This window comes from Columba livia, chromosome 21 (assembly GCF_036013475.1).
Source record: "Columba livia isolate bColLiv1 breed racing homer chromosome 21, bColLiv1.pat.W.v2, whole genome shotgun sequence".
Lineage (NCBI taxonomy): Eukaryota > Metazoa > Chordata > Aves > Columbiformes > Columbidae > Columba > Columba livia.
In genome coordinates, this window is record NC_088622.1 from 5,826,784 (window position 1) to 5,853,677 (window position 26,894).

General features: G+C 48.7%; 1 protein-coding gene across 4 annotated transcripts in view; it reads right to left on the minus strand.

The window, feature by feature from the left end:
• Positions 1-26,894, minus strand: part of SPEN (spen family transcriptional repressor) — a 66,928-nt gene that overhangs the window by 6,248 nt on the left and 33,786 nt on the right. Inside the window, exons 4-11 of one of the 4 annotated variants that reach the window (XM_065037628.1) lie at positions 18,081-18,241; positions 16,372-16,572; positions 15,383-15,534; positions 13,279-13,404; positions 12,639-12,752; positions 11,385-11,498; positions 9,923-10,023; positions 10-7,948 (exon numbers count right to left, since the gene is read on the minus strand). In XM_065037628.1, coding sequence (XP_064893700.1) covers positions 10-7,948; positions 9,923-10,023; positions 11,385-11,498; positions 12,639-12,752; positions 13,279-13,404; positions 15,383-15,534; positions 16,372-16,572; positions 18,081-18,241 — 8,908 coding nt within the window. Of the gene's footprint in view, positions 1-9; positions 7,952-9,922; positions 10,024-11,384; positions 11,499-12,638; positions 12,753-13,278; positions 13,405-15,382; positions 15,535-16,371; positions 16,573-18,080; positions 18,242-26,894 lie in introns of all 4 variants that reach the window. The other 3 variants (XM_065037627.1, XM_065037630.1, XM_065037629.1) reach the window with 3 other exon arrangements.

The following is a 26,894-nucleotide window of genomic DNA, read 5'->3' on the forward strand; positions in this document are numbered from 1 at the left end:
ATTTCTCACCTGAGACGGGGTCATGCTCCGGGAAGGCAATCCAATCGGCGAGGCGCCCGGGAACTGAGGATGCCCGAGCTGTGCCGCTGTGTGGTAATTCCTCATGTCGCCGTACACAGACCGATAATCGTGGAAGGAGCCGCTGGCCGGGTGCATGATCTGCACCCCGTGCGGAACCACCACGGGCTGCGTCAAAGGCAGCCCGGGCAGCTGGCTGCTGGCGGGGACGCTGAGCAGCCGTGGTTCGCTGTGAGGAGAATGTGCCATCTTGCCTTCGGAGGATTTCGGCGTCTCTTTTCCCGGCTGCGGGGTTTTACTGACGGGGGGAGTCTTCCCGGCCCCTTCGGGCGTTCGGGATTGTCTTGTTTCCGAGTGGTGCTCGCCCACGGTGGCCATGTGCGGGTGCATGATCATGCGCACGTCCCGGGGGACGTTGTACTGGTCCAGCCGGATGCTCGTGGGGTGCATGCGGTAATCGGGCTGCATCACCAGCACGTCGGACTGCACCGGGGCTGGCCCACGGCACACCGTGGTGTGGTGGTAGTGCATCTCCTCCTCGGGAGCGTGCTGCGAAGACAGAGGAGGCATGACGATGTCTCGGATGGGAGCTGGCTGGGGCGTGCTGGATCGCTGGGGTTTGATCTCCATCTGGGGTTGCAGAGTGGCTCGGGGGGAGTGGAGAGCTTCGGGGCGGATGCCGTAAGGGATGCCAGAGAGAGGAGGGGTGTTCATCCTCACCTCGCCTTGGGACAGGTGTCCCAGGGACACAGTCTGCGTAACGCTGTGAGGGGGCATGATAACGGATTGCTCGGGGTGCATGCTGGAGATGTACTGCGGAACAGGGATCCCCGGCGCCAGCATCACCGGGGTGCTGCTGGATAAAGCCGGAGAGGAGGTACTGCCGGGGTGGCAAGTCCGGGGGAATGGTGACGGAGAGTGCCCACTGGTGCGCGGCGAGTGTGGCTCCTGTTTGGTGACCCCCAAGTGGGAAATGGCCCGGTCGGTTGGGGTGCTGGGGCCTGAGCTGACGTGGTTCGCTTCCGAATGCATCTTCCCAGAGAGGGAAGGGTGGTGAGGACTGACCCCAGGACTTAAGTTGGAAGGTTGCAGAGTCTTGGTCTCCACTTTGAGAGCAGCTGGATCGGAGAGTTTTTTGTTCACAACCATCTGGTTGTGGACGAGTACGGGTGGAGTGTTTACAGTCTGCGTGAGGACTTTACCGGGCTGGGACGCCGGAGTCTGGACAGAAAGGTGGGACGAGTCGGACTTCTCCAGCACAGCGCGCTCCTGTTTAACAGAGGAGATGACAGGCGACGTGTTGTACGGTTGTGTTCCTAGTACCAAAGAAGAATGGGTGGAAACAGTCCCGTAGCCCGCCGACGTCTGGGAGCCTTTTGGCGTTGGCTGAGACGGCGTGATGGGTTCCTGTTTAATTTGAGACTTGGATACTGACTGCTGAAACTCTATGTCGACGGCACTGGCAGGGGGAATCTGGCTGATCTTGGCACTAATTCGCTGAGGACCTTCCGTCTTCTGCCCCGAGTAACTCAGCAGCACAACGCCCTCCGAGGTGTTGACCCGCAGCCCCGGGCTCGACCCGGCCTCCACCGGGCTCTCCTCGATAATAGACATTGATCCCGGGTGAAACCTACTGTTATCATTTGTGCTTGACCTCTGCTTAAATTTTGACGAGGGGGCGTTGACGAGACACGTCTGGGTCTGGGGAGCTTGTTTCACCAAGGTGATCCTCGGAGCCTCCTCCAGATCCACGCTGTGGTGCATCCTGCTGATAACCGAAGTGGCCTTGGGAGCAATCACGGTGCTTATTTTTTCCTTCTCGCTGAACACCGGAGCTTCGGCCACCGGCGGATCCAAGGCGTTGGTGACGGGAACTGCCGGTTTCTCCTCCGAAACGGGTTTGATGGCCTCTATGGCGGGGTGGAGAGGTGCCTCCTCCAAACGAGGCGCGCTCACCGGCTCGGCGTGCGTCGTCGTCACGTGCGTGGACGTTATGCTCGTCGCCGAGACGTATTTGGGCTCCATGAGTATCTTCCTCAAAGTGCTGGAGTTGGTATCGATATCCGAGGCCTTTGTGTCCGGGGGGAGAGCGGGAGGCGGCGTGGAGCGGGCGCGGGGTTCCTCGTGCCGCACCATCCACTCCGGCACCTTGGCAGCGCCTGAGTGAAGGGGGACGATGGTTGCGGGCACCGGGGTGGGCAGCTTGGCCGCTGCCACCGCAGGGATGGTGGGAAGGGCTGGATTTGGGGCGCTCGGCGGTGTGATGGGTGCATTGTCCATGGGTGACTGTATCTTGAAGCCGCTCTGAGCCCCCTCGTCGAGCGGAACTGGCGGGGCGGGCAGGTCCAGAGGAGCCGGAGCGGGAGTTTTCGGAGAGGTGCTGCTCTCAGTGATGGCTTCATGCACAGCCACGATAACGTCGGCGGCTGCAGCCTTGCCTGCGTCAGAAGCGCTCGGCTCCGCGGGCGCCTGAGGAGCGTTTTTAGTTTGCTTTTCCTCCTTCAAGGCTTCTTCAGGTTTCGCTTTAACTTCGCTGGCGGGGGGCGACTTGCTCTGCACCCTCTCCGGCTCGAAGGCGCTGACTTCAGCGACATCGCCCTTTCTCCCCGTGCTCCTTTTGCGCCTCTGCCGTGTGGTTTTCTGACGGCCCTTTTCTTTCCGAGCAACTTCAGCCTCCTGCAGGGTCTCGGCCTCCTGTGCGGAGTTGGAAGACTCGCTGAAGCTGACTTCGGCCTCTTTGCTCTCGGCCTCTACCACCGACGGGGCCGAGCTGGGAACCGCCTGCACCGCGGGCTCGACGGCAGCCTCGGTTTCCAGGATGTTATTCACCGCCTGATCTGTCTCGGGCTCCATCTCCTCCCGAGGTGACGGTAACACCAATGGCTCCGCGGGGATTTCAGCTTCTGATTCAGCTGGATACGTGGGGGGCGCGGGGAAGCTTTCCGTCTCCCCAGAAATATCATTGATGATGGAGCCGATGGCCGCTGCCAGCTCCGTTTCGCTCGCCTGATGCGTGGGTTTGTCTCCTTCCTCCTCCTGACGAACTTCAGGCACATCTGCCGTCGGCTCTTTGTAGGCGGCAATCGCTGGAGGAGTTTCGGTGAGTTTTGCAATATTCTCCACGGCCTGCTCGAGTTCGATCTGTTTTGCTAACTGTGCGGCTTCAGGGGACGGCTTTGGCTCCCGCACCACCTCTTTTTCCGTCTCTGGGAAGGAATCTTCTACCTCACTTTTAACAAAATGGGGTGGCAAGATGTCCTCTTTTGGGGGGCTTTTCATTTTGGCCGGCGACACTGCCACCGGCTCTGCCTCCTCCTCGGTGGGCCGCAAGGCACCTTTGACTTCATCCACGTTGAGGCGTATTTCCACATTTTTGAGACACACGGATGCTTTATCTACGACGGTTTTGGTATTTTTGTACCTTCCTCTTTTGGATTTCGTAACCTTCTCCGGCACCGGCTTCTTCTCGATGATCTCAACCATGGGGATTTCCAGCTGGTTCTTCTCCACATCCACTTCTTTCCTCTCGCGTTTCTGCTCACTGGCTGCTGGCTCTTTCTCGATGGGTTTTGCTTTATTGCCGTTGTCACCGACGCTCAATTCTTGACCGCTTCTTTCAGCGGCATCTTCAGATTCAGCCGACGTATCGGCTTTCGGGTCGTTCTTCCCTTTCTTCCCCTGTTGGCTGGTGGCACCTGACGAGTGACCGTGCATGAGCTTCTGGGATCTAGGAGATCTCCAGCCTTCTGCGGGCTTAGGAGCTTCCACAGCATCTTTAGTTTCAGCCTCCTCCGCCTCTTGCTGAACCGGTTCTGTCTTTATGGGAGAGATGTCCTCCTCTGGCTTACGGCGGGTTTTCGGAGGTCTCCCCCTCCTTGGGGTCGTCGGAATGGTTGTCACCGTTTCCTGAGGTTCCTTTTCACCTCTTTTCCTGGTGGATCTAGTGACCTCCACAGAGTCCTTCACGGGAGACGGTCCTTCGTTGTCCCCCGTGGTAGCGTAGACCGACCTTACGTTTCTGCGCCTAGTCCGGCCTATTGGCAAGCTCGGCTCCACGTTTTCCGGCTCTGCGGCGGAACTGGGGGATTTCGCAGCGTTCCTCGAAACCTTCTCCGCCTCCACTTTCAACTCAGAAAGCTTCTGCGTCTCCCCACGAGGGGAGCTCGACCTTTTGAGTTTTTCGCGGTCAATTCTCTCGCTCTTCCTCGTGACGGGCTTTTCCGTCACGTTAGCCACAGCCGATTGCACGGGAGTCTTGGAGCGTTTGCTCTTGTAGGGCTTTTTATCTTTTACAACCACCGGAGGTTCGACTTCCATATCGTTGTCGGAAACAGGCGGCAGGACCTCGGCAGCCGCCTCTGCTTTTTGACTGGCGGTAGCATCAGCGTTGGCAGATGGTGAAGGATTTTCTTCTTTAGGCTCAGCGGCCTCATCAGACTTCTGAATGAGCTTGGGCAGAGGTGGAACCAACGGGGCACCTTCAGGTTCTGGATCTACACTGATGTCCGGTTGGTCAAACAAAGCCCCGGGAGTAGGCGGTTTGGTGTCCAAGTATGAAGGATGCTCCGTTGTGACGGCATCTTCCTCCGGTGCCAGGGTTGTAGCGACAACTTCTTTAGTAGCTTCTACAACTGGCGGGGGCTCGGTTTGCTCGGGCGGTTCGATTTTGACCGGAGCAGCAAGTTCAGGAAAAGGTTTTTGTTCCTCTGCTGCAGAAGCAGGTTCCGATGGCTTTTCTTCTTTTACAGAAGCTGCTTCCACCGCCACCTTCTCATTCGCTGCCTTCTCGGAAGCAACCGGAGCTGGTTCTTGCGGTAGGACAGCGACTGAAGAGGGACCGACCGCCGAGGAAGTTTTGTGTTCTGGTTCTTTACTATCAGGAACGGCTTCTGGGGTTTTTGGCCGGTTTTCTTTATCTTCCTGTTTTTCCGCTTCTTTCGGCTTCTGATCTTTCTCCTTTTCTTTCTGCTGCATTCGCGTCAGTTCGATAAATCTGCTGTGAAAGAGAACGACCGGTTCCTGCACCAGATCGGCCGCGCTGTTAGTGCCATCGGAGGAAGACTGTCTCCCGTACAACCTACCAGAAATAAAGTCGAGATCATCATCTTTTCTCTCTAAATGCTGCAGGCGCTTGGAGTCCTGCTCAAAGATTGAACTATGCAGAAACCGAGAAGCAAACAGTTCCTGCCTCTCTTGTTCCTCCTCTTTATGATCTTCTTTCTTATCGTCCAGTTTTCCACCTTCTGAATCAGTCCTGATCTTTTTCTTTTTCATATACCATGATGGAATAGGTCTGGGAGCCGAGTCAACCTTCTCTTTGTCTTTATTGTTTCTAAAACTAGCGAATCGTGAATCCCAGTCTAGAAAGGACCAGTTTTCTTCTCTGGACGAAGAGAGAGATTTAGCTCTTTCAAGCAAGGCCTTTGTGTCTGGTGTGATTGTCTTGTCCAGCGCAAAAGAGTAAAATTTATTTCTCTCTAAGGAACTCGACAGTCTTTCCTCTCTTTCACGTAACTTCTCTTCTCTGTCCCTTAATAAAAAAGACAACCTGGAACTCTCTAGCAAGGACGAGGCCTTTGGGGAATGGGGTTTGTTTTCGCCGTCGTCATCCGAATCCGAAGGCACCTCGCCGGGTTCCAGGTCGCGGACGGAGCGCTTGCGGATGCTGTCTCTCTTGACGATGCTGCTGGGAAAGCTGATATCGACTCTGCCAGGCTCCGGCTTCACCTGCGTCTCCCACCTACTCGAGTCGTCTTCAGAACTCAGCACGGAGAGCTTTATTTTCGCCATTTCTGCCATCTGCTCCCTTCTGCTGGAATCGTAAGGATTAAATTTCAGCGAGTCCTCCCTCACAGTTATATTGGAGTATGAAAGACCCTTTTCTTCTATTTTTGGCGACTCTTTGGTTTCCTTTAGCGGCATTAGCCTTGGAGAATCGAGCGTGTCGTCGTCTTCGTGGAAAGGGAAGTGTCTGATACTGGGGGAACAGGACGTTCTTTCCGAGTCCTCGCTCACCTGACGAGAACTTCGGTAGTTCCTCTCTCTTTTAGTGCTGATTTCAAAGTCAAACTGGTCGGTCTTTTTCCTTTTGCTTGGTGGAGAGTCATCGGTGACGTCCTGCGGAGGTTTCCCCACCTCGTGGACCAAGCTCCGTCTTTCATACTCATCCACATCTTTCTTCGGGCTGCCAAACTTCTCCGACTTTGCGATCTCCATTTCAAGCTGCTGTTTCAACCTGCGGCTTTGCTCCATTTGTTTCCTGTAGCTTTGCGTGTGATCGATGTCGATGCCAATTTTCTCCTCCGTATCAGCCAACTGAGGTTTCTCTTGGCCAAGTTTGTGGTCGGGTGCGTCTTCGGGAAGACCAGAGTAATTCTTCCTCGTGTCCTCTCTCTCCGTTCCTGGGTCGTCGAGGAGCTGGACCGGTTTATGCTGCGGTTTTACTGGGTTCAGCTTTTTAGAAGAGAGTTCCTGAACCTCCGCCGGTTCCTCGGCTGCCTCCATCAGCCTCGCCTGCAGATCCAGGGTGGGACGCATGCCAATCCCACCCACGTTAAGAGTCTCCTGAATTTCTTTGGGACTAGTAACAGGAATAAGTCTTTCCAGTTTGAGTTTTTTAGATTCCCTTTTAAGCATCTCCTTCCTCGGGGGTTTTCTCTCCAATTCTCCTTCCCTTAGCATGGTCGCTTCTCTAGACGAAGCCGTCGCGTCGAGCTGCTTTTTCAAACCCATTCGCGCATCCTCCTCATCTTGGCTGCTTCTCTTCGCTTCCAGTTTTTGCCTGTCGGCCTTCAGATTTGCATCAGCAAAACGTCTTTTACGAGCCTCCAACTTGTCTAAATCTACCGCGTTGGCCCCCTCGGAAGGTTGCTCCGTCTTCAAGTGCTTTTTGGGTTTCAGTTTCCCCTCCTTATCCACCACTTCTACGTGACTGGCGAGGGCTTTCTCTTTTTGTACCTTGGTTCTGACAGGTTCCGGTTTGGACTGATCGGACTTGGTTTGCTCAGCTTGAGACGTCTGCGTCTTCTGCTCAAGAAGCGGGGATTTCATCGTGTCGTTATCAAGCTTTGCCCTCAGTTTCTCCAAAGCGGGCTGATCAATGACTTTCCCTTCCTTTTCTTTCACTCGGGTCAACACGACGCAGGGCATGAGCTCCAGGCGGTTTTTAGCTGTCCCTTCTTTGTCACCTCTCTCTTTGCCTTGTTTACTATTGCCCTTCAGTTTCTCAGGGCTGGGCTCTCTCTCGTTCTCCTGATCCGTTTCGGAAGACTGAGAGCTGGGCGAATGGATCTTTGCTTTTCGTTTTTGCTTATCGGTTTTTTCCTTTTCGAGCTTTTCCGGCTTCTCCTTTCTCACCAAGCGTTTCTCCTTGTCGACTCTCTCCTGTTCGAAAGCCCGCTCCTTCTCCGCTTTCTCGTTTTTTGCGTAGCGTTCCACACGGGCTTTCTCCAGCTTGTCGTATCGCGGAGGAGACAGCGAGCTGCAGCTGCCGCTGCGATCCGACGACCTGCTGTAAATCCTCCTCTCCGAATCGCTCTGCAGCCTTTCCGATTGCGAGGGAGATGCCCCGGGGCTCTGCGGGCGCCTGGAGTGCGTCGGACTCTGGCTCCGTTCAATCGGCCTCCGCTCGTGGTCTCTGTCGCGATCGGATTCGAACCGTTCCCGCTCCCTCTCCCTCTCGCGCTGCCTGTAGCTGTACTCCCTGATGTCCTGCTCGTACGGGTCGCCTCTGTAATCCCGGTACTCGCGCGGGTCGTCGTAGTAGCGCGGGTCGTAGTAGTCGCCTTGGTAGGGATCCCACTCGGCGTAAAATTCTCTGCCCCGAGCCGGGTATTCTCGCCGAGGATCTTCAGGATACGTCCCCGGAGTGCGAACGGTCTCGTAGTAAGTACGATCAGGGGCATACTCGTAAGATCCTCTTCTTTCGTCTCTGCTAAATAGAAGAATAAACAGATTCGTTTTCCTTCTCCACCAACATAACTACATTCTATGTAGGGGAATACTTTTACAATCACTTCTTTAGACGCGCATCAAGAGATTCAACAACAACGCATCGGTGCGCAGTGGATTAAATGCTTTGTTAGCTTATCAACTATCGTTGGTGGTTAATCAATCATTTTGTGACGGCTCTGTCAAGTATCTTTTTACTGCCCTCGCTCCTTTGTTTTGGTCAAACTGAAACATTGCATTAAATGAAGGTAGAACCTACATAACATCCACGGTCTGTGCTGGTGAAGACCAACCCATCTCATGAACCTGAAACCCATCTCTGAAAACACGAGTCAGCTCAAAATTCAAGGCTGGAACCTCTCCATTATCGAGCAGTAAAGCGGTAATAAGATTTGTTTAAAAATCCTAAACCCCGTAAGCGATCATTTAATTCCAAAATTGGCTCTTTCGCTGCATTCGACGTGCTGACGTTGCCTATTTACAGAGCCAGTCAACAAAACCCATCAGGGTTGTTTCTGAGAGCAGGTGAATTCATGGGAAGCACTCGGCAAAATAAGTCAGGCAATTAGTGTTATTATCTCCACACCTCCAAATGGCAAAAATGAGCCATTTGTAACACCGAACACGCCTCTTCGGCAGCGGGGGGCACAGAGCGCCAGTTCCCCACCATTACAGACTGTTCTGTGCACTCTGTTTCACTGATGTTGATCTGGCTTCACAATTGATGGTTTCTTCTAAAAGCTGACAGGTTTCACATCTTAAGAAATGGTCAAAATTGAACCAGAACACCAAGAAACAAAACACGGAAGACAAAAAGCTCATTCCGCAAGCAAAGTGGGGAATTGTGGAAGGCAGTTGTGAAGTAATAAAAATTAATCATGGGTTTTGTGTGTGGTTTGTTTCCTTTGGGTCCTTTTTAGACTGGCTACAAGTACAACCGGAGAGGAGCCGGTTAGTGCAGATCTCAGCGTCACTGCGAGGGACCGTGAGGAGGACCAGAAGATGCAGGATTACAGGACTCACTGCAGAGCTCGCTCAATCACTCCGTGATTCATTATTCCTGAGCATCTCGTCATGACTATGTGAGCGGAATGAGAGAAAGGGAAAAACAAGACTAACGCGTACTCGAGTATCACGCCGCTCCAGAAATCAGCGTTCTACTCGGAGTTATTTGCAGGAGACAAGCCCAGCTGACTCCCGCACGTTAAAAGACATCCAGTAATGCGTTTCTCTTTTCTACATTTTCAGAGGGAATGATTACTGACAGCTTGCCGGCACATCACATCTGGCAAGGACCAGGGGATGCATACATTGCTTTTTCCCTTATGCAAATCCTGATTGCCAACTTCCAAACCCTCCTCTCGCTTCAAAATCTGGCAATTTCGCATATATGCAAGACCAATCTATTTTCCGTTGGGTTTGTCTCGCTCACAGGTACAATCAGCGTCATGCTGGGCTTATTCATACCTAGACCAGAAGGTGGAAGCCCAAATTTTCCTCTCTGCTCAACAGATGAGCGGCAGTGGTTTATCAGACCATATATACACACCTGTTAATATATACATTTCTCTTGAGGGTATGGGGAGGGCATTACAGGTAAACTGTAAGAAATGATGAACGACTTGCAGCTGTGTCCTGGTGACCCAACACCGTAACCAGATACTGAATGCACAGATCGCGCCCAGAGCCGAAACCTGCACCTAAGGATGAACTTCAGTAACCGGCGACACTTCAGATGTGTGATCTGCAGTTAGATTTGTCTTAAAAATATATACATTGAAAGGTAAAAGGCATTAAAAATAAGCCAAAACGTCGTTAATAAAACTTGGGAAATAAAGATGAAGTTGCGAGGAACAAAACCAAGTGTTTGTTTAATAATTACGACCTGAAGAAAGTTTATTTGCACTGAAGATGATGCTGGAAAAGTAAAAAGTAAAAAGGTATTGACACTTGCCTCCTTTCCGCCAGCATTTCATAGAAGTCTCTGATATCTTGACCCGTTTTCTCCATGGAATGATAAAACGCCAACTGACTTTCTCGATTTGCGAAGTCCACCTGAAAAACGAAGGGTAAATCACGTTCAGGGAGAGAAACATCCCATTTTGACAACATTTCACTGTCTGCTGCAGCCTGAGGATGGGAGCAGAACTGAAAATGGGGGTGATGCTAACAAATACTTCTCAGGACTGGCCCTACACATCCCTTTTTCTCTTAACTCAATGCAGCTGCGTGGACGGTAGAACCATCTCCTTACCGGGTGATGTTGGAGCTGCCAGACCAGAGACTCCTGTTCAGTAAAGCAGCAGGAAAAATACACATTATTATCGTCGTATTGATGTTTTTAATACTACGACTCCAATTACAGTTCCAAAGTCCCTTTCATCTCCGTGCAGCGCTACAGCAGGTCAGTATTATCAATCTAGTTCAGACTCCACATTACTTGCCCTGGGGTTATACAGGACGGCAACAGCAGGGATGGGAAGGGAACCAAAGTCTCCTGAATTGCTGCTCCTTGTTCTAACTCCTCAAAGAGCTGATGTTTTCTAGCCAAGGGGGACAATATTAAGAAGTTGATGGCATAGCTGATGCAAAAAATAAGGATTAGAATGGATTTAATCAAGCGTATGCCACATAATGTAATTTGTTTAACATTCTAGTTCCTTCTTACAAACACAAGCTATGACGTTTTTGAACGACCACAGGTTTTATTGCATCGAAGGGTTGCTTATATCCAACCACCGTGCTCAGAAACAACAGTATAGCCAACTCCGGACCCCGAGGGGTGTGAAGCTGCAAGGTTAATACAGCAGATCATGCTTGAAATCATCACCCGCTCTTTAGGAGAGAAGAAAAGAGGAGGAGGAAGATAATTCAGAGGGTTGGCTGGCACCTCATGTCCCCAGTTAGCGGGACAGTTAACGGGTATTACCGCATTCGCCCAAATCCAAGACATCTCTCTAAATGTTAAGTGTTGCTGCCGGAAAAACTAGTTTCTATCTTTAAGTAGTGTTTTAATTGTTATTTTTTTCATTAGCAGATTGTCTCGGCCGGGTTGAGCACCTGGAAAGGCAGCGACGTGTTATCCCCGAGGAACTCGAACCCTCCGATCCCACTTTTCTAACACAAAATAGACAAAAGTTTGCCTTGGATTCGAGTAAAAGAGGCGGTTACACTGACACCAACACTCAGGAGCTTAGAGAGACAAGTTCAGCGAAACAAATGCTGGAAAAAGGCTTGATAAGTAACGGTTCAAGACACCCTAACATCTTGATAAGCCGAGTATAAAATAAACAATTTAAGCCTTTGATATGGGGGATGTAGATGTCCCGCTAAGTATTTCCTTTTCAAATGGCAGGTTTGAGGGGTAGGGCCTAAATACAATTGGTTTGGTTTGGTTTGGAGGTCATTCTGCACACCTTAATTTTATTCCCACCGATTTTCCTCCCCTTGGTCTCTTTTACAGCTGCTTGTGCATATTCAATCTCATTGTAGAGAACCAGGGCCATGCCTTTTAAGCGGTCAAACACCACCTGTAAAAAACAAAAAAACAAAACAAAAACCAAATAAGAGCCTCATCCACAGGACTTAACGTCAGTCCCAACAAAATCCGAAGTCATGAGGATACCAGGGAGAAAATAATTTTGAGCAAGGCTTTTCCGATGAGGCGTATTGTAACCAAGAGACAATCAGAGGACACGGGACTGCTTGCAGTTGTGGATATTGTGGCTTGAGGTATATTATGCCTTTATTTTGTTTTTCTGTATTTTACTTTTATTCTTTCATAACTGAGTTTTGGAGTTTGTTAACTTTTATTTTTGGAAAAATTTCCAATGTGTTTTAGGGGGGAAAAAAGGTAAAGGGAACATTTAATCCCCAAATGGAAATGGTTTTGGTTATCACAGCCTGCAGTACTACTCGTCAGTTGCTAAATGCCCAATTGCCAAATATTACCTTCCTTTAGCACTATTATTATTCAAGCAACAACAGCTACAATAAAGAACGTCAAAGGTGCAACACAAACCCACAAAGATCCTTGAAGGAGGCAAGACCCTGATCCTGTGAAGATTTATACACGTTGCTTAATTTTAAGCACATCAATGTCCAACAGAAACAGGCGGGACAACTCACGTGCTTCATTTTAAGCACGTGTGTAAATCACGGGTGCGGAGCCGCAGCGGGGCAGGTAACACGCTCCCGCTGCGTAACGCGCGTCTCTTGCACCATCATTGACTTCTTAGCTTGTTTTCATGTACTTTTGTCATCAGCATGACCATCCTAACGGCTTTTAAAAGTCTTTTTTGGTCTGATGAGAAAATATGTATATCTAATTACGTAATTAGCACGCACGAGTGTAACTACGTCATTAGACTGCTGTTTCTCCAATGTTAAGCTTGCTAAAGAAATTTTGTTGGGGAGAGACTGCACAAGAGCAACAAATGGCTTCCCAACACTCATTATCTCGGCTCATTCAAAACAACTTTAGTGTTTTGTTTTGAAGCGACGACGTACGGGATGGACAGGATGCAAAGCTACAGAGCCCAAATGACACCCCAGAGAGAATTCCTCTACCTGAGCTACAAAGCCCTGGACAGTGGGGGTTGAAAGGACAGGATGGGAAGAAAGGAAGACGAGCAACGGCTTCAAACCCCGCGCCGGCGTCTCCCACCTACCTTCACCACGGGCCCGTATCGGCAGAAATGACGAGTTAAATACTGATCCGTAACGTTTGTGGAGAGCCCGTCTAACCAGACGCAGTTTGTGGGCATGCTCTTCCCAAAGCCCAGCTGGACACAAAAGGGCAAAACTTCCATCAGTACGATTCGCAGGCGTTAAACTAACCGAGCAGAGAGCGCCTAATTAACGAGTTATTAGAAGCAAGCTAGTCATTTGTACGGGTTTGCTAAAATTAGCATCTCACGCAGGTGCAAGCGAGACAAGAATCAAATGGTAATTAATGAAAATAATTCTGCTGGCTTAAACAAATAGAGTGTTTGACAACATTTGTTTCTTCTATGATTTGAATGCTTCTGAAAAGTGACAGGTTGACAGCTCTGGGGACTGACGGGCTGTTTTTCAGCGGTACCGGTACAGCTTCCCAGCCTTGGGAAGCCAGACACGGCCCTTGGAGGCCAGGGAATGTCCGTATCCAAGTCTAGTCAATGCTGAGACAGCCAACAAAAACGCTGATTAACCCCAATTATGGTGGTTGAAAGCATTGAGCTCTAATCTGACTTATTCATTAAAAAGCATCTTACTACCATAAACTACACAGAACACCCCACAGCACAGTCTACGGGAGGGTTTCTTTACCTTGAGCCGGTTATTTCCAAGATATTCCCCATCCATCTTCTTAATTGCTTTACACACACTGGCAATATCGCAGTACTGCAGGAACGCATACTGCGGAACACCGTTCACCTTCTTAATGTCGATATCCTGGGGAAGAAACATAAACCAGAACAATGCGGAGTCAGCAACAGGCCGAAAAGGACATTCAACAGCGCCGATGAGATCTAAGCGGGGTGGTTTGAGCGACACGTGGCACAGCAAGCGTTCTTTAATTAATATTTTCTTCAGAGAGAGGATTTAAACAATAGTAGGCAGTTAAAAACTCCACTGTTGCGCTGTATCTCACAACGGCAAACCCAAATCCTCACTGATGTAGGGAAAGCTCTTCGTAATGCGGATTTAAAACGTAACCCTGACCCGATCAACAAACAGTAGCTTCAGTTTGTTAATATTATGTCAAGAAGAGACAACTCGGAATCAAATACAGATTAATTTTTGCTCGCTAAGGCTCAAGAGAAAACAACCTGCTCCAATCCTCACGTCTGAGTCAAGAGACAAGGGGGTTTCTTTTCCAAACAAGCACGATTCGTCCTGTTCCTAGAAGCGCAAAGGGACGCTGGGCTTGTGAACCAACTTGGCACCGACGCGGCAAAGGCAAAAAGGATCCTCAACTCCTCCCGCTGCTGGTGTCTGATCCCGAGCCACACAGGCCCTTTCGAAAGGAAGCGCAGTCACGAGGAAGCTACGAAAGCCTAAGAAAGGCTGATTTTAATTGATTTTATAAACCCAGTAAGCTTGGCAGTGACATTTGGTTAACATTCAAGCTCAGCACTAGTACTGGCAAACGTACCGAAAGCCTCTGAACTAACTCATGATATTATGATTCATTCCGAGCTGAAAATAGAAGGTGGAGTGTTTCGGTTTATTTGTTTAAATAGCGCAAGTTTCCTTTGCGAGCTCTGCGCCAACGCCAGCACACGCGTCTAAGCACAACCGTTCCAACTTCCAGGACAGACTCATTTCATGGTTAATGAATGTAGGGACAGGGCAGCAGTTTGATACGGTCTCACTCAAGAGCCCTTTATCTGGGAAAACAGGAGTTAAACAGGGAGATCTACACAACTATTGGGCTTGTATAGCCTTGGCCTAACGATTTAAGCAGAATCCAAGAGTCATAAGCAGCGCTATTACAACTGTGGCAAATTCTACTTGACCACTCACCCTGGGCAAGCAATTCCTTCTGACAGGCAAATAAAATATCGTTACGTTGCTCGTTATCCACCAGGAAGGGTATAAAGCTGGTCCCTTTTGCACCTGAGCTTGTAAGTTTTCATAGAAACTGTGCAAGGCGGCACTGACCGATTAATAACGCTGACAGGACAGCGCTATTTCACAGAAAAGCCAATTTACAAGACATGGCGCTACTACTGATAAGCATCTTTATCGGGACGGCTCCGCTGCTCTAACATTAGGAAAAGGTTTAAGCCACAGACACTGTGTGAATTCATAAATCAGCGTTGGTGTCACGGACAGAGCGGAGGCTGGATGCACAAGGGCTGCCAGACATCATAAAATGTACATTTTATATCTGTCCAGATCGCATATGGAAGCACGTATCCCTTTCTTTCAACGGGAGAAGGACATATGGGGTTCCTGGTATCTGTGACTGATATAACGGTTATGAAACTATTTCAGAGCAGAATGACTAAGGCACAGCCTGTTTATAAGCAGCCACAGGTACCAGCGACTCCATAAACTACTGGCACCAAAGCCCACATTAAATTCAGAGAGTTACTTTACTTTTCTGGAAAATGGTACAAGGAGAGGAGAAGGGGATGATGGCTGCTGTCTCACTCAGAAAACCCAAATCCTATGTATGTTATCACTAATCCAGCCACTCTGCACCTCTTCAGCCCTGGTGTTGGGGCACAGGCTGTGACAGCTGATGGCAAATAAACCCTTTTGTTTCAGAATCAGCTTCATAGATCCAACATGACGATAACACCAGGCGTATTTACCTGGTTTGGCTTTTCCACAGACACGATTTACCACCGCTCGTAGCGTTTTACAGGTCTGTACAGAAAGAACAGGCAGTGACACCCTACACAGAACAGAATTCACGTACCACTATTCCACCAAAGCGCTGAAAGATGTTGCGAAGGTCGTGGTAGGTGGTTGTTTTCTCCAGGTTGCCGATGAAGAGGGTTCTTGTTGCTTTTGGGTGAAACTCATCTATCCTTTCATCCAAAGGACGAAATTCATTCTCGCTTTCTGTTTCTAGAAGCAAAAGAAGGCAAGAAATGTGTAATTCAGGGAGGTGTTTTTCATGTGGGTTTGGTTCATGCTGATTTGTTTGTTCAAATCTACTTCCTGACGAGCAGATACGATCTGAATGAGAGTAAGCGACGTCTTTGACAAAAAATACGCAGTGCTACACTTGTGAATCGTGTTATCTGCGCTGAGTTTGAAATCTCTGCATCACACCACTGGGTGAGTGCTGAGGAACCTGAGCATCCTCAGGCGAAAGGCAGCGGCATTCTCCAGCCGCTTCTCTAGAAATTTACTCTTTTAACAAGTATTAATGTCTGAATGCATGAATTCAAATAAGGCTTCACTGTAGTTGGGGAACAGAAGTTTGTTTTCACACATCGATTTTTAAACAAGCAACTCAAGTACAGACTGACAACCATGCGCTCAACGCCCTGGTTTTCACCGGTTGGTCATTCAGGCTGTGCTGCCTTAGCCTCAAAAACACAGCCGTCGTTAGCGGTTTTAATTAAAAGCAGGAAAAAACCAGCCGGTGAGGACTCAGTGCTCTGCTCACACCACCCACTGGCTTCTGCTCCGCTGAGACGCAGAAGACAAGACGTTTCTTCCCGCAGATCCCACCACTGGCGAGGATGGCAGGTCTCTGAGGTTTCGAGGCCAGATCTCACCCTGTTTGACCTAAGAGCATCCACTCCTCTTGCTCTGCAATTTATTCTTGGTGTATTTCCCAGTTTCTTTACAACATTTCCCTGCAGAAAGGCAGTTCTAACATTTCCTGCTCCTATGCCACCCATCGACAGACCCAGAGCGGGCACGTGGTCATTACAAGAAGAACATGGACCTTACCTGGTCCTATCCAGGCCGTGACTTCGATCTGCATGCCAAAGAAAAGTTTTCCTTTTGAGGCGTTTAGTGCTTTTTCCTGGTCCTCCTGCTGGCGGAAGAACACCAGGCCATACCGCTCCTCAGAAGCCCCGTGAATCTGCACCGACGTCACCTTCCCGTACTTCTTGAATTCATGGAAAAGTCCATCCTTAAGGCTTGTATCTAAACCAACAAATAAACGTTAGTACCAGATATACAATTGTTTTACCAATTTAATAGTGGCATAAAAGGTGTAAGAAGAAATCCGATTTGCCTTCTGAAATGTGACTTCATGCAGTTTAACCTGAATCTCAGTGTTCACGGGAGCGCCTTGTGAATTTTGGATGTTAATTCTGACCGTGTCAAAAGCTTCTGGTTGATCTTTGCCTTGATTTTTAAACCCAAGGAACTACACATGCAAGGTTTTACATTGCTAAAGCTGGCGGTGTGCGGCTATGACTTCTGAGAGACACCCAATTCAAGATGAAGAAGAAATCAAGAGTGTTACTTCATAAATAATCCCACACGGATACTGCATAGAGCAGCTTTCCAAAGCTGGGCTGAGGCACCTGGAATGGTGATCAACGTTATGGAGCATTCCCTTCAGTCAATTCAGAAAGATAATTAGGTAGATTCATCAGATTTTGCAAAGTCTGCCTCACAATGACACAATCTGCCTGGGATCTGTGGGGTATTTACCTCCGCATCACGTCACTTCAAGGAATATGACAGAGAGAAAATCGATAGAAAGAACGCGACCATCGTGGGGCGTGCTGCTCACTAAGTTAATTTGTGTTATTTTAATCTAGGCAGCGCCTTTGGATCTGTGAATTATGTTATCAGTGGTTTACAAATGATGTTTTTTCTCTGGGATCTCTCTTGCGTTCAGCACAGGGAACACCGAGCGATTGTGAGCACGCCTCAATGAGCCGCCTCCTGCGTTATTTACCATGCAATACTCAATGCCACTACGAATACGCTCACAGGTGTTTCACACCACAGCAGAAAACCCCAAAGTAATTGTATTAAAAAAGAAATCGAAGCAGGACGAGAATAAACGGCCCAAGTTTGAAGAGAAAAACTGGAGATCCTTTAGGTTTTCCCCTGGGGAAATCCACATTACTGTTCCAAAGCACCAGCTCCGGTAGCCGCAAGCGCTGCAGCCAGGGACTGGAGCTGAGGACCTGCAGGATTTCTGACAGATGGTCACTAATTCAGCAATTTTCCCACCGTCACACAAGAACCAAGGCAGAAGCAGAGAGAGAATCCCATCCTTGGAGGCTGCATGTGGCTGCCGTGTCAAAGACACCATAAAGGTTATTTAACCAGTCACAGAACCCCAGAGTGTCAGGGGTTGAAGGGCCCTGGAAAGCTCATCCAGTGCAATCCCCCCATGGAGCAGGAACACCCAGATGAGGTTACACAGGAAGGTGTCCAGGCGGGTTGGAATGTCTGCACAGAAGGAGACTCCACAACCCCCTGGGCAGCCTGGGCCAGGCTCTGCCACCCTCACCCCCAACAAGTTTCTTCTCATCTTTCAGTGGAACCTCCTGTGTTCCAGTTTGCACCCATTGCCCCTTGTCCTGTCACTGGTTGTCACCCAGAAGAGCCTGGCTCCATCCTCCTGACACTCACCCTTCACACGCTTCCTATTCCTTTTTTTTCCCCTCTCATTTCCTAAGTGAACGTACCTGTTGAGCGCACTGGAAGATTCTGAACCTTGATCCCAAAACTCTTGCGGGGTTCATCTTTCTCCAGCGAGGGAAGCAGCTGGGCCGCGGGCGCGGGGACGGCCGTGGACTGAACCGATCGCGCCGGGGACTCGTCGCTCGAGCTGCTGCTGGAGTCGCTGCTGTGAACGGCACGAAAAAGCGACAGGTGAGCGCACGGAGATGCGACACGACCAGAGGACACAGGTATTTTTGATTAAAAAGCGAAACGTCAAGAGGTTTTTGCTCATCTTTGCCTGATGCAAAACATGCAGTTTCTGTAACACAGCTTGGTTATATGCAGGAACTGAAGTCGTTCTACAAATAGTCTCCTAGAGAGTCCTCAGAGGAGACAGTCAAGGAAACAGAATACGGGTAAAATGTCAGACAGATCCTGTTACGCACAGTGACAATAGCGGAGATTTAATTAAGCGTAATACAGCATTGTATCAGCTTAGGAGCTGTGTGGGAAGACTGGAGAAATACAGAGAGGGTGCGCAGAGCCTAAAAACCCCTCCCAGCGCTCTCATGTACAAGAAAGATGTATTATCATGCTCCCAGGCAGCGCTGTCAGTCCAGGAGGTGACCCCGGCGCGCTCCCCATTGCCTCCTGCGCGCCTTTTGAAACAGATCCGCGCCTCCAATGACGTGAAAACCTCGCGTGAGAAAATCACGGCAGGTGATTGCTGCGGAATAACCAAGGCAAGGTGAGATTCCAAGCTCAATAAACCAGACCTGAGAAGATCTTTTATAAACGATAATTACGGCCGAAGAGGATTTGCATATTAGACCATACGGGGAGTCAATCTCGTCCGCCGACTCTTGACGGTGCAGATTGTTAAAGGAGAATAAGAAATGCGGCGAATCGTGTTATTAAAGCTTGCCCGGTGGGGACACGTCATCTTCTGCAGTGGCTCATTTTCTCCCCCGAGGCATGAGGGCTCATAACATCGCTAAGAATAACTTTGTCTGACATAACTCTGGAGACTCTGGTTCTCCATTACACAAGCAGCCTTTCCAAAAACTCCTGCTGGAATTCGGACGGGGAGGCTGGAGGGGGGAGAGCTGCCACGTTACTAAAATAACCCCGTCTATTTCCAATGCGCTGCTTTCGATTGTTCCTCTCCACATCAGGAAAAAGATAAGCAAGTGTTTCCTAAATTATTTCATAAACTCATTATATTCTTAGATGCCCTCTTTACATTAAAACCATTTAACTTTTTCTACTATTTTCTCAGGGAAACAATTTCAACCTTCATATTATCTTCACTGTTTGATCTTGTGACCTCTTCTTTACCTTTTTGCGGGTGTTTATACAATGCCAGAGTCGTTTTTCTTAAAACATTCCAGAAAACTCATTTTCTCTATGAAGATCTTGGTGTTGTAACAAGCACTGTGATGGTACTAAAAGCCTCTGGGCTCTGTCCGAGTTATTTTTGGAGGCGCAGAAGGCAATTTCTGTCCCAAAATGCTTACAAACAATCAAAGGAGGATAAAAAACCAGGCCAGAACAAAAGAAAAAGGTCAAAAATGCAAGAGGAGGAACTCTGTTGGCAGTCCCAGCCTGTCCCGGGCAGGTGACACGGAGCGATGGCACAGTCGCTGTCCTTCCCACGCTCCTCGGAGGAGCAAATTCCGTGTCACTTTGGGAGGGGAGAGGAAATAAAGCCGTGGGAGGAAAGGAGTGCAAACCCGGGCCCTCCCTCAGCAGCATCACCCAGCCTGCTATTTCATTTATATTAGATTTAGATTAGATTAGATTAGATATACATTTCTCCTTCCCATCTACAGCCCCTTCTGTTTCGCAGCTCTGGATTCCTGTCCTGTATCCAAACTGGCATGGTCAGCAGGCCAAGGGCAGTGATCCTTCCCCTGTGCTCTGCATTGGGGAGGCCACACCTGGAGTGTTGTGTTCAGTTCTGGGCCCCTCAGCTCAGGAAAGAGATTGAAGTGCTGGAGCGGGTCCAGAGAAGAGCAACAAGACTGGGGAAGGGACTTGAGCACAAGCCCTATGGGGAGAGGCTGAGGGAGCTGGGCTTGTTTAGTCTGGAGAAGAGGAGGCTTAGAGCTGAGCTCAGCACTCTCTAGAACTACCTGAAGGGCAGTTCTAGCCAGGTGGGGATTGGGCTCTTCTCCCAGGCATCAGCAATAGGACAAGGGGCCATGGGCTTCAACTCTGCCAGGGGAAATTGAGGCTGGAGATGAGAAAGCAATTCTCTGCAGAGAGAGTGGTCAGGATTGGAATGGCTGCCCAGGGAGGTGCTGGACTCACCGGCCCTGGAGGTGTTTAAACTGAGATTGGACATGGCACTTAGTGCCATGATCTAGTCAATGGACTGGAGTTGGACCAAGGGTTGGACTGGATGATCTCTGAGGTCTTTTCCAACCCAGTCCATTCTGTGTGTGATTCTGTGTGATTTCCTGCCTGTTCACAGCCTTGTTTCGTATCTCAATTTCGAAACTACTTTTGCCTCAGCTGCATTGGTGCAACCTGTTTTTACATCATCTTCACTGAGCAACTAGTTCATTTTTGCCTGATTATCCCTTTGCCTCCCACCTTCCTGCTAACGCTGCACCACCCCAAGTCCTCATTGAATTGAAGTTCTCTACAGTGTTTTGGGAAAATGAGGATAAACCCGGCCGCGCGTAAACAGGCCCTCAGTGGTCTCAAGGGGTAACATCAGCCATCGCCTGCTACTGGGAAATAAACTGGCAAAGAACAGAGGAACTTAACACACAAATACAGTCTGAGAACACATGTGGGGGGATGTGAACATAACTCCCAAGCTGAGAGGAGCACCGCGTGGTTTTACCATCCCCTGGGGAGGCTACAATCGGATTTTAGGGCTGCAGAAGCCTTTGCCCCGCACACATTTGTACCTTCCCTTCTCACACCTTGATCTGCGGTGTTACCACCAACCACGTGCCTCCTAAAGCATTTTAAATACTCCGCTCTGCTAAGATTGTATCTTTTCAGTAAGAGGTAGCACCGAGTTTCTATTTAAGCAGCGCTTTAAAATGGGAAAAGGATATTTTTAGGTTTGTTTTTTATTTTATGAGGATGTTTGAAATATGGAACTTACTTTTAAAATCACAGCATGCCACTGGGGAAAAGAAAAATCCTTATCTCCAGGTAACGGTGTAAGACATCCAAGAACGAAACAGCAGCGTAACGAGGTGATAAATTCGACAGCAAGAGTTTGAGTTCCACGTTATGATTAGAAACAAAGATCATGCCCAGAATTTCCACGTCCCCAGGCAGATTCAGGGGTTCATTTCCCTACGTAAATCAAGACTGAGACATTCCAGGGGAAATAAATATAAATAAAATCATTATTTCCTGCCTCTGTTTTTAGAAAGGAAGAAAAAGCAGCATGTTTCCCCTTTCTTCAGGGAAAGCCTCGTCATTTTTCCAATGGAAGACACATAGATATAATAATTCAAAAGTAAGTCAAAGGTTTTGTGTTCTGTGAAACGCAGAATGATGGAAGAGTTAATTATAGCTGCTGTGTCACCCAGTTACAGTGCAGAGTACAAACAAAATAAGGCAGCTGACAGTGAATTACATGGAGACTCAAGCAGAAGAACAGAACTCCTTTTCAGCCTTAAAAATATACAAAAATATGCTGCAGGAAGAGATGTTCGCAGCATATTAAAATGAGAATATGGCTCTTCTTTTCCCTGTCATTTTGGAAACAACTGCCCTTTGCCAACTCGCAGAAAAAGGAGTTATTAAAAATTCTGGTAAAATTAACGTTAGAAAAACCAGCTAGGGAAGTTTTACCATGGGAATACAACAGATAGGTTAAAAGCACAGGTCTAACCTCCTTCTTCAAAGTATTTCGAGTAGTCAATAGGTCTCGGCACAGGCCGAAAACGGCAGAGAGAAAATGGCTTTGTAACTTCATTTTGTGCTTCCAGGCTGGTCCGAAAGCCGCCATGATTTTTTTTGGCCCTTTCACAGAATCACAGAATGGACTGGGTTGGAAAAGACCTCAGAGATCATCGAGTCCAACCCTTGGTCCAACTCCAGTCCATTGACTAGATCACGGCACTAAGTGCCATGGCCAATCTCAGTTTAAACACCTCCAGGGCCGGTGAGTCCAGCACCTCCCTGGGCAGCCATTCCAATCCTGACCACTCTCTCTGCAGAGAATTGCTTTCTCATCTCCAGCCTCAATTTCCCCTGGCAGAGTTGAAGCCCATGGCCCCTTGTCCTATTGCTGATGCCTGGGAGAAGAGCCCAATCCCCACCTGGCTAGAACTGCCCTTCAGGTAGTTCTAGAGAGTGCTGAGCTCAGCTCTAAGCCTCCTCTTCTCCAGACTAAACAAGCCCAGCTCCCTCAGCCTCTCCCCATAGGGCTTGTGCTCAAGTCCCTTCCCCAGTCTTGTTGCTCTTCTCTGGACCCGCTCCAGCACTTCAATCTCTTTCCTGAGCTGAGGGGCCCAGAACTGAACACAACACTCCAGGTGTGGCCTCCCCAATGCAGAGCACAGGGGAAGGATCACTGCCCTTGGCCTGCTGACCACGCTGGTTTGGATACAGGACAGGACACCACTGGCCTTCTTGGCCACCTGGGCACACTGTTGGCTCCTGTTGAGCTTCCTGTCCATTAGTCCCCCCAGGTCCCTTTCTGCCCGACTGCTCTGCAGCCACTCTGTGCCCAGCCTGGAGCGCTGCAGGGGGGGTTGTGGCCAAATGCAGGACCCGGTACTTGGCCTTGTTCAACTTCATCCCATTGGAATCAGCCCATTTTTTCCAACACGGGCAAACCCGCTCTGGGCATCCCTGGACACGCAGCCGAGCGCAACGGCAGCGAAACTCCTGGGCTGTCACAGCGCAGGCGGAGGAGCCCGCGCCGGTAACTGGCTTCTTTGAACACCGCGCTGGCCTCCCGGGTGCTCCGCAGGATTCTCCTGGTGCCGTGCACTCGAACTCGAAGTCTGAACCGGGTTAAGAATTTCAGCTGCTCTTTTGTCCAGCCCAGAGAGCTTCGAAAATAAAGTTTCGCTCTGTTTATTCCCACAGCATCTCAATACAATGGAGATATTTGATTTTACTGCTGGCAAAACCTGAGCCACAAAGGCGGCTGTTCTTTAATAAGGAGGTGGACATGAAATCCTTCTCTTACACGTGCGCTCTACTACAAGTCTAGTTTACAAGCCCTTTTAAAATATTAATCCGCCTTCCACGACGATGTTTTACAAGCACACGGGATGCGCGTGTTCTTACTCACAGCATTTATCCGTGCATCTCTTCTGTTAATCAAGATAAACATCTATTTGTAAGCCAGTCTTTAAGTTTTATCCACATAGGCAGAGTCCCAAAGGCTCAACGCACGAGAATCCACAAAAATGAGCCCGGAACGCCTGGTTTTGGGAACTCTGCGGCTAATTCGGCACACAGAATTCTCCTCTTCTCCCCTCCACGACATTTCAAATCCTATATAACCATCCTATATAACCACCCCTCACTTCCACTGAAATATCTCATTTTCAACTAATTGCGTTTTGCAGTTATTAGCAACTTAACTACCCTGTTTCCCCAAAAATAAGGCAGGGTCTTTTATTAATTTTTGCTCCAAAAGATGCATTAGGGCTTATTATCAGGGGATGTCTTATTTTTCCATGAACAACAATCTACATTTATTCAAATTATCTGGGGGTATCTGTTTTTCTTGGTGAACGGTCTATCTGTCCTGCTGCATTCTATTGCCAATTCATTTCACTTTTTTACATTTATAGCTGCATGGATACTTTTGAAATTGACTTTTCTAACAAACTGTAACTAGGGCTTATTTTTGGAGTAGGGCTTATATTTGGAGCATCCTCCAAAATCCTGAAAAATCACGCTAGGGTTTGTTTTCGGGGTTAGGGCTTATTTTGGGGAAACAGGGGATGAAGTTACGCTCCTTTTATGTATGAAAAATGAAAGCGCTTGAGAGGAGAATACAAAGTGAGCCGTTCGCTTTGTTCCTCGGCAAAAAGGAGATAAAAGCGTGACTCCAAAGCAGTGGATGTAACAGGATCCCCGCTGCTTTCCGTCAATGGCGGCCGCGCTGATTCAAGGGATCTCACAACCTGCCCTCCCCCTTTTTTGCAATTTTAAAATGTGGGACGCGGGCGATTGCAGCGGCTGGATGGGGAAGGGTGAGTCAGCTGCAAGGCGAGCGGGGAACGCGGCGGCGTTTGCGGAAGATAAAGCAGAAAGGAGCATCAGCACGCGCGGCGGGTTTAAAAATCGAGCCAAATTAAAACAACCTCTGATTGTGAAAGCGAGTTTAGTAACAAGCCACCAAAATGAGGTGAAATCAGGAACTCCGCTCTGATTCAATCCCCCGTCAAAACAATCTGTAACTAATGCTTATCTCCTAGAAGGATCTATCCAGGACAAGAACACAGGCTGAGCTCCCCCAGCACAGTCCCAGGTTATTCTCACAGCAGCAAATTCCCAAATTGGGTCAGGAAATCCAAAATGAACGTCTGAACAGAAGCAACGGGAACCCCTTTTTTCCTCATCCCTCCCTTTGCAGATCTGAGTTAAGTCACCGTAGATGATCTATATGCAATAAACACCATCCACCAAAGGTACCTATGACAGTGCTGTCCGATGGGCTCTGTCCAGAAGACACAGATCTTTGTGGTGCTTTATACATTGTCAATGGGTTTTGGAAAGAAACAGCCACTTAAGATTTCTTGGACCTGGGAAAACAGCACCAGGAAATGGGTCAAACTATCCTGAATGCACTAATGTGTTGCTTGGTAAAACAAAGGGTTAAAAAGAGCTGATTCTTGCCAGCCAACATCCAGCAAAAAATATGATGCTAACTGCTTAAAAAAGAAAAACCGTAAGAAATGCAACATATTCCATTCTAGCTACACATTAAAGGATCTTTGCCTGTGAAACACTTTCACTTCTCCTCTGGATGAAAAATGATATATTGAAATAATACATGCCCAGGTCTATTACAGGCTGCTATTTCTGTCCTACTGCTAAATACTACATGAATCTAAAAATGCACCTACCTAGAATCTCCCCCATTCTCCACAGATGTACAAGTAAAAAAACCACACATCAAATTACATGGAGCGTAATAAGAAGAGTAAGTAACCCATTCCCACCAAGCGCAAACACCGGGGGACTCCGACAACCCGGGAGATGTTCTGCCACATTCGAGGAGGAAAAACCTCAATGAAAATGCAAAAATCCAAGCAGAGAGTGAGCGATTCGTTGTAGGAACAGATTCCAACACTGACCTAAATATGCAGGTGAGCAGCAGGTAGTTGTTGTGTACACAGGGTGTGTGATACGAATCCACATCAGTGTGTTTGTAAGGAGAAAAACAACCAACAACCAACCAACACCACAAACCTTTCTCAGATCTGCAAAAATAAATATAGGGGTTTTTCTCCTGGCTAAAAGGAGTTGTTGAACCTGAAGTAAAGACACGAGAAGGCCCAATCAGACATGTAAAGTTTGTTTGTGTGAAGAGATGAGGAGGTACCAAGTCTTTACCATATTTTGCAGACAACAGGCGAGCAGCCAAGAGCTTGAACTCCGCTCTTCCATTTCCTAACACCGCTTTACATTTTAAATCAGTAGACAAGCAGACTGTGGCTGTGAAAGGGTGGGGAAAGCGAGTCAGGGGACCAGAGCGATGCTGAATATTCCCTGGGTGTAATTACCCCGTGCCCATCAGCCCGGCCCGCAGCACCTTGGCGGTGAAACACACACCGGGACGCCATCGCCTCCGACATTCTTGGCGCCCGTTCAAGCCGCTGAGAACGTGCCACCCAAGGAACTTTGGGTTGTGCATGTCACACACGCAGCCTCCCAAGTATTTAACAACACACGGCTATGATGAAACAAGCTACTGAGGGAAAAAAAACCCACTGCGTGGAAGCGGAAAACAGTCACAAAATGCACACAACAAACAAAGGTATTTAGTGTTCTGAAGAAAGAACATTAAATACTGCAGCCAAGGGGAATTAGGGCAGCCTCTTTCCCTCAACTTTTTCTGCTTTACCACGCCCAGAAAGGAGACTTAAGAAACGTCCTGCTGGGCTGGAATCCTAAAGAGAAAGAAATGAAATTAAATGATGTTTAAAGGCCATGGGAAAGCAACACAACCGCGACAACGCGGTGTCTTTTAATAAAGAATACAGCTTTTTTCAGTCTTTGACCAGTGAGGTTTTTCAGATACAGTTTCCAGATAGTATTTCCTGTTTTTTAACCCCTGGCTTATTAACATCACATTTTCATTTCTGTGACAGGCCCACGCGAATGTCTGACACCTGAACTTTGGTGAGAAACAGCAGGTTGAAATGAATCGGAGAAAAGATGAAGAAGTTGCTCAGGATGAAGAAATAATCCCAGCCCCAGAACCACCTTTCCCCTGGAGCCACGTGCTCCGAGAGTCTCAACACAGCCCTGGGCAACTTTTCATTCCTCCCTGCAACTAAATAATCCATTATGATTGCTAAAAACATGGGATTAATCCCCGCCTGGCTGATGGAGACTGAGCCCAACCCACGGTCGGCGCCACCACCTCGACCTACGTCCCTCTGTCCTCAGGCCTGAACTTTGTACCATCAAGAATCAAAAACACTAACCTGGGAAAAATAAATAATGTCTTGGTTATGAACACATCGGCTTAACTACAACCAACCAGCTGACTCAGTAACCACAGCTGGTTACTAGTGATGGGAAGATGCTACTCAAGGCCTCTGCTCCGGTTGGTAACTTGGCGGTGAATGGGTTTGGTGTTGAATTTGGGGCTGCCCGCGTCCCCGGCC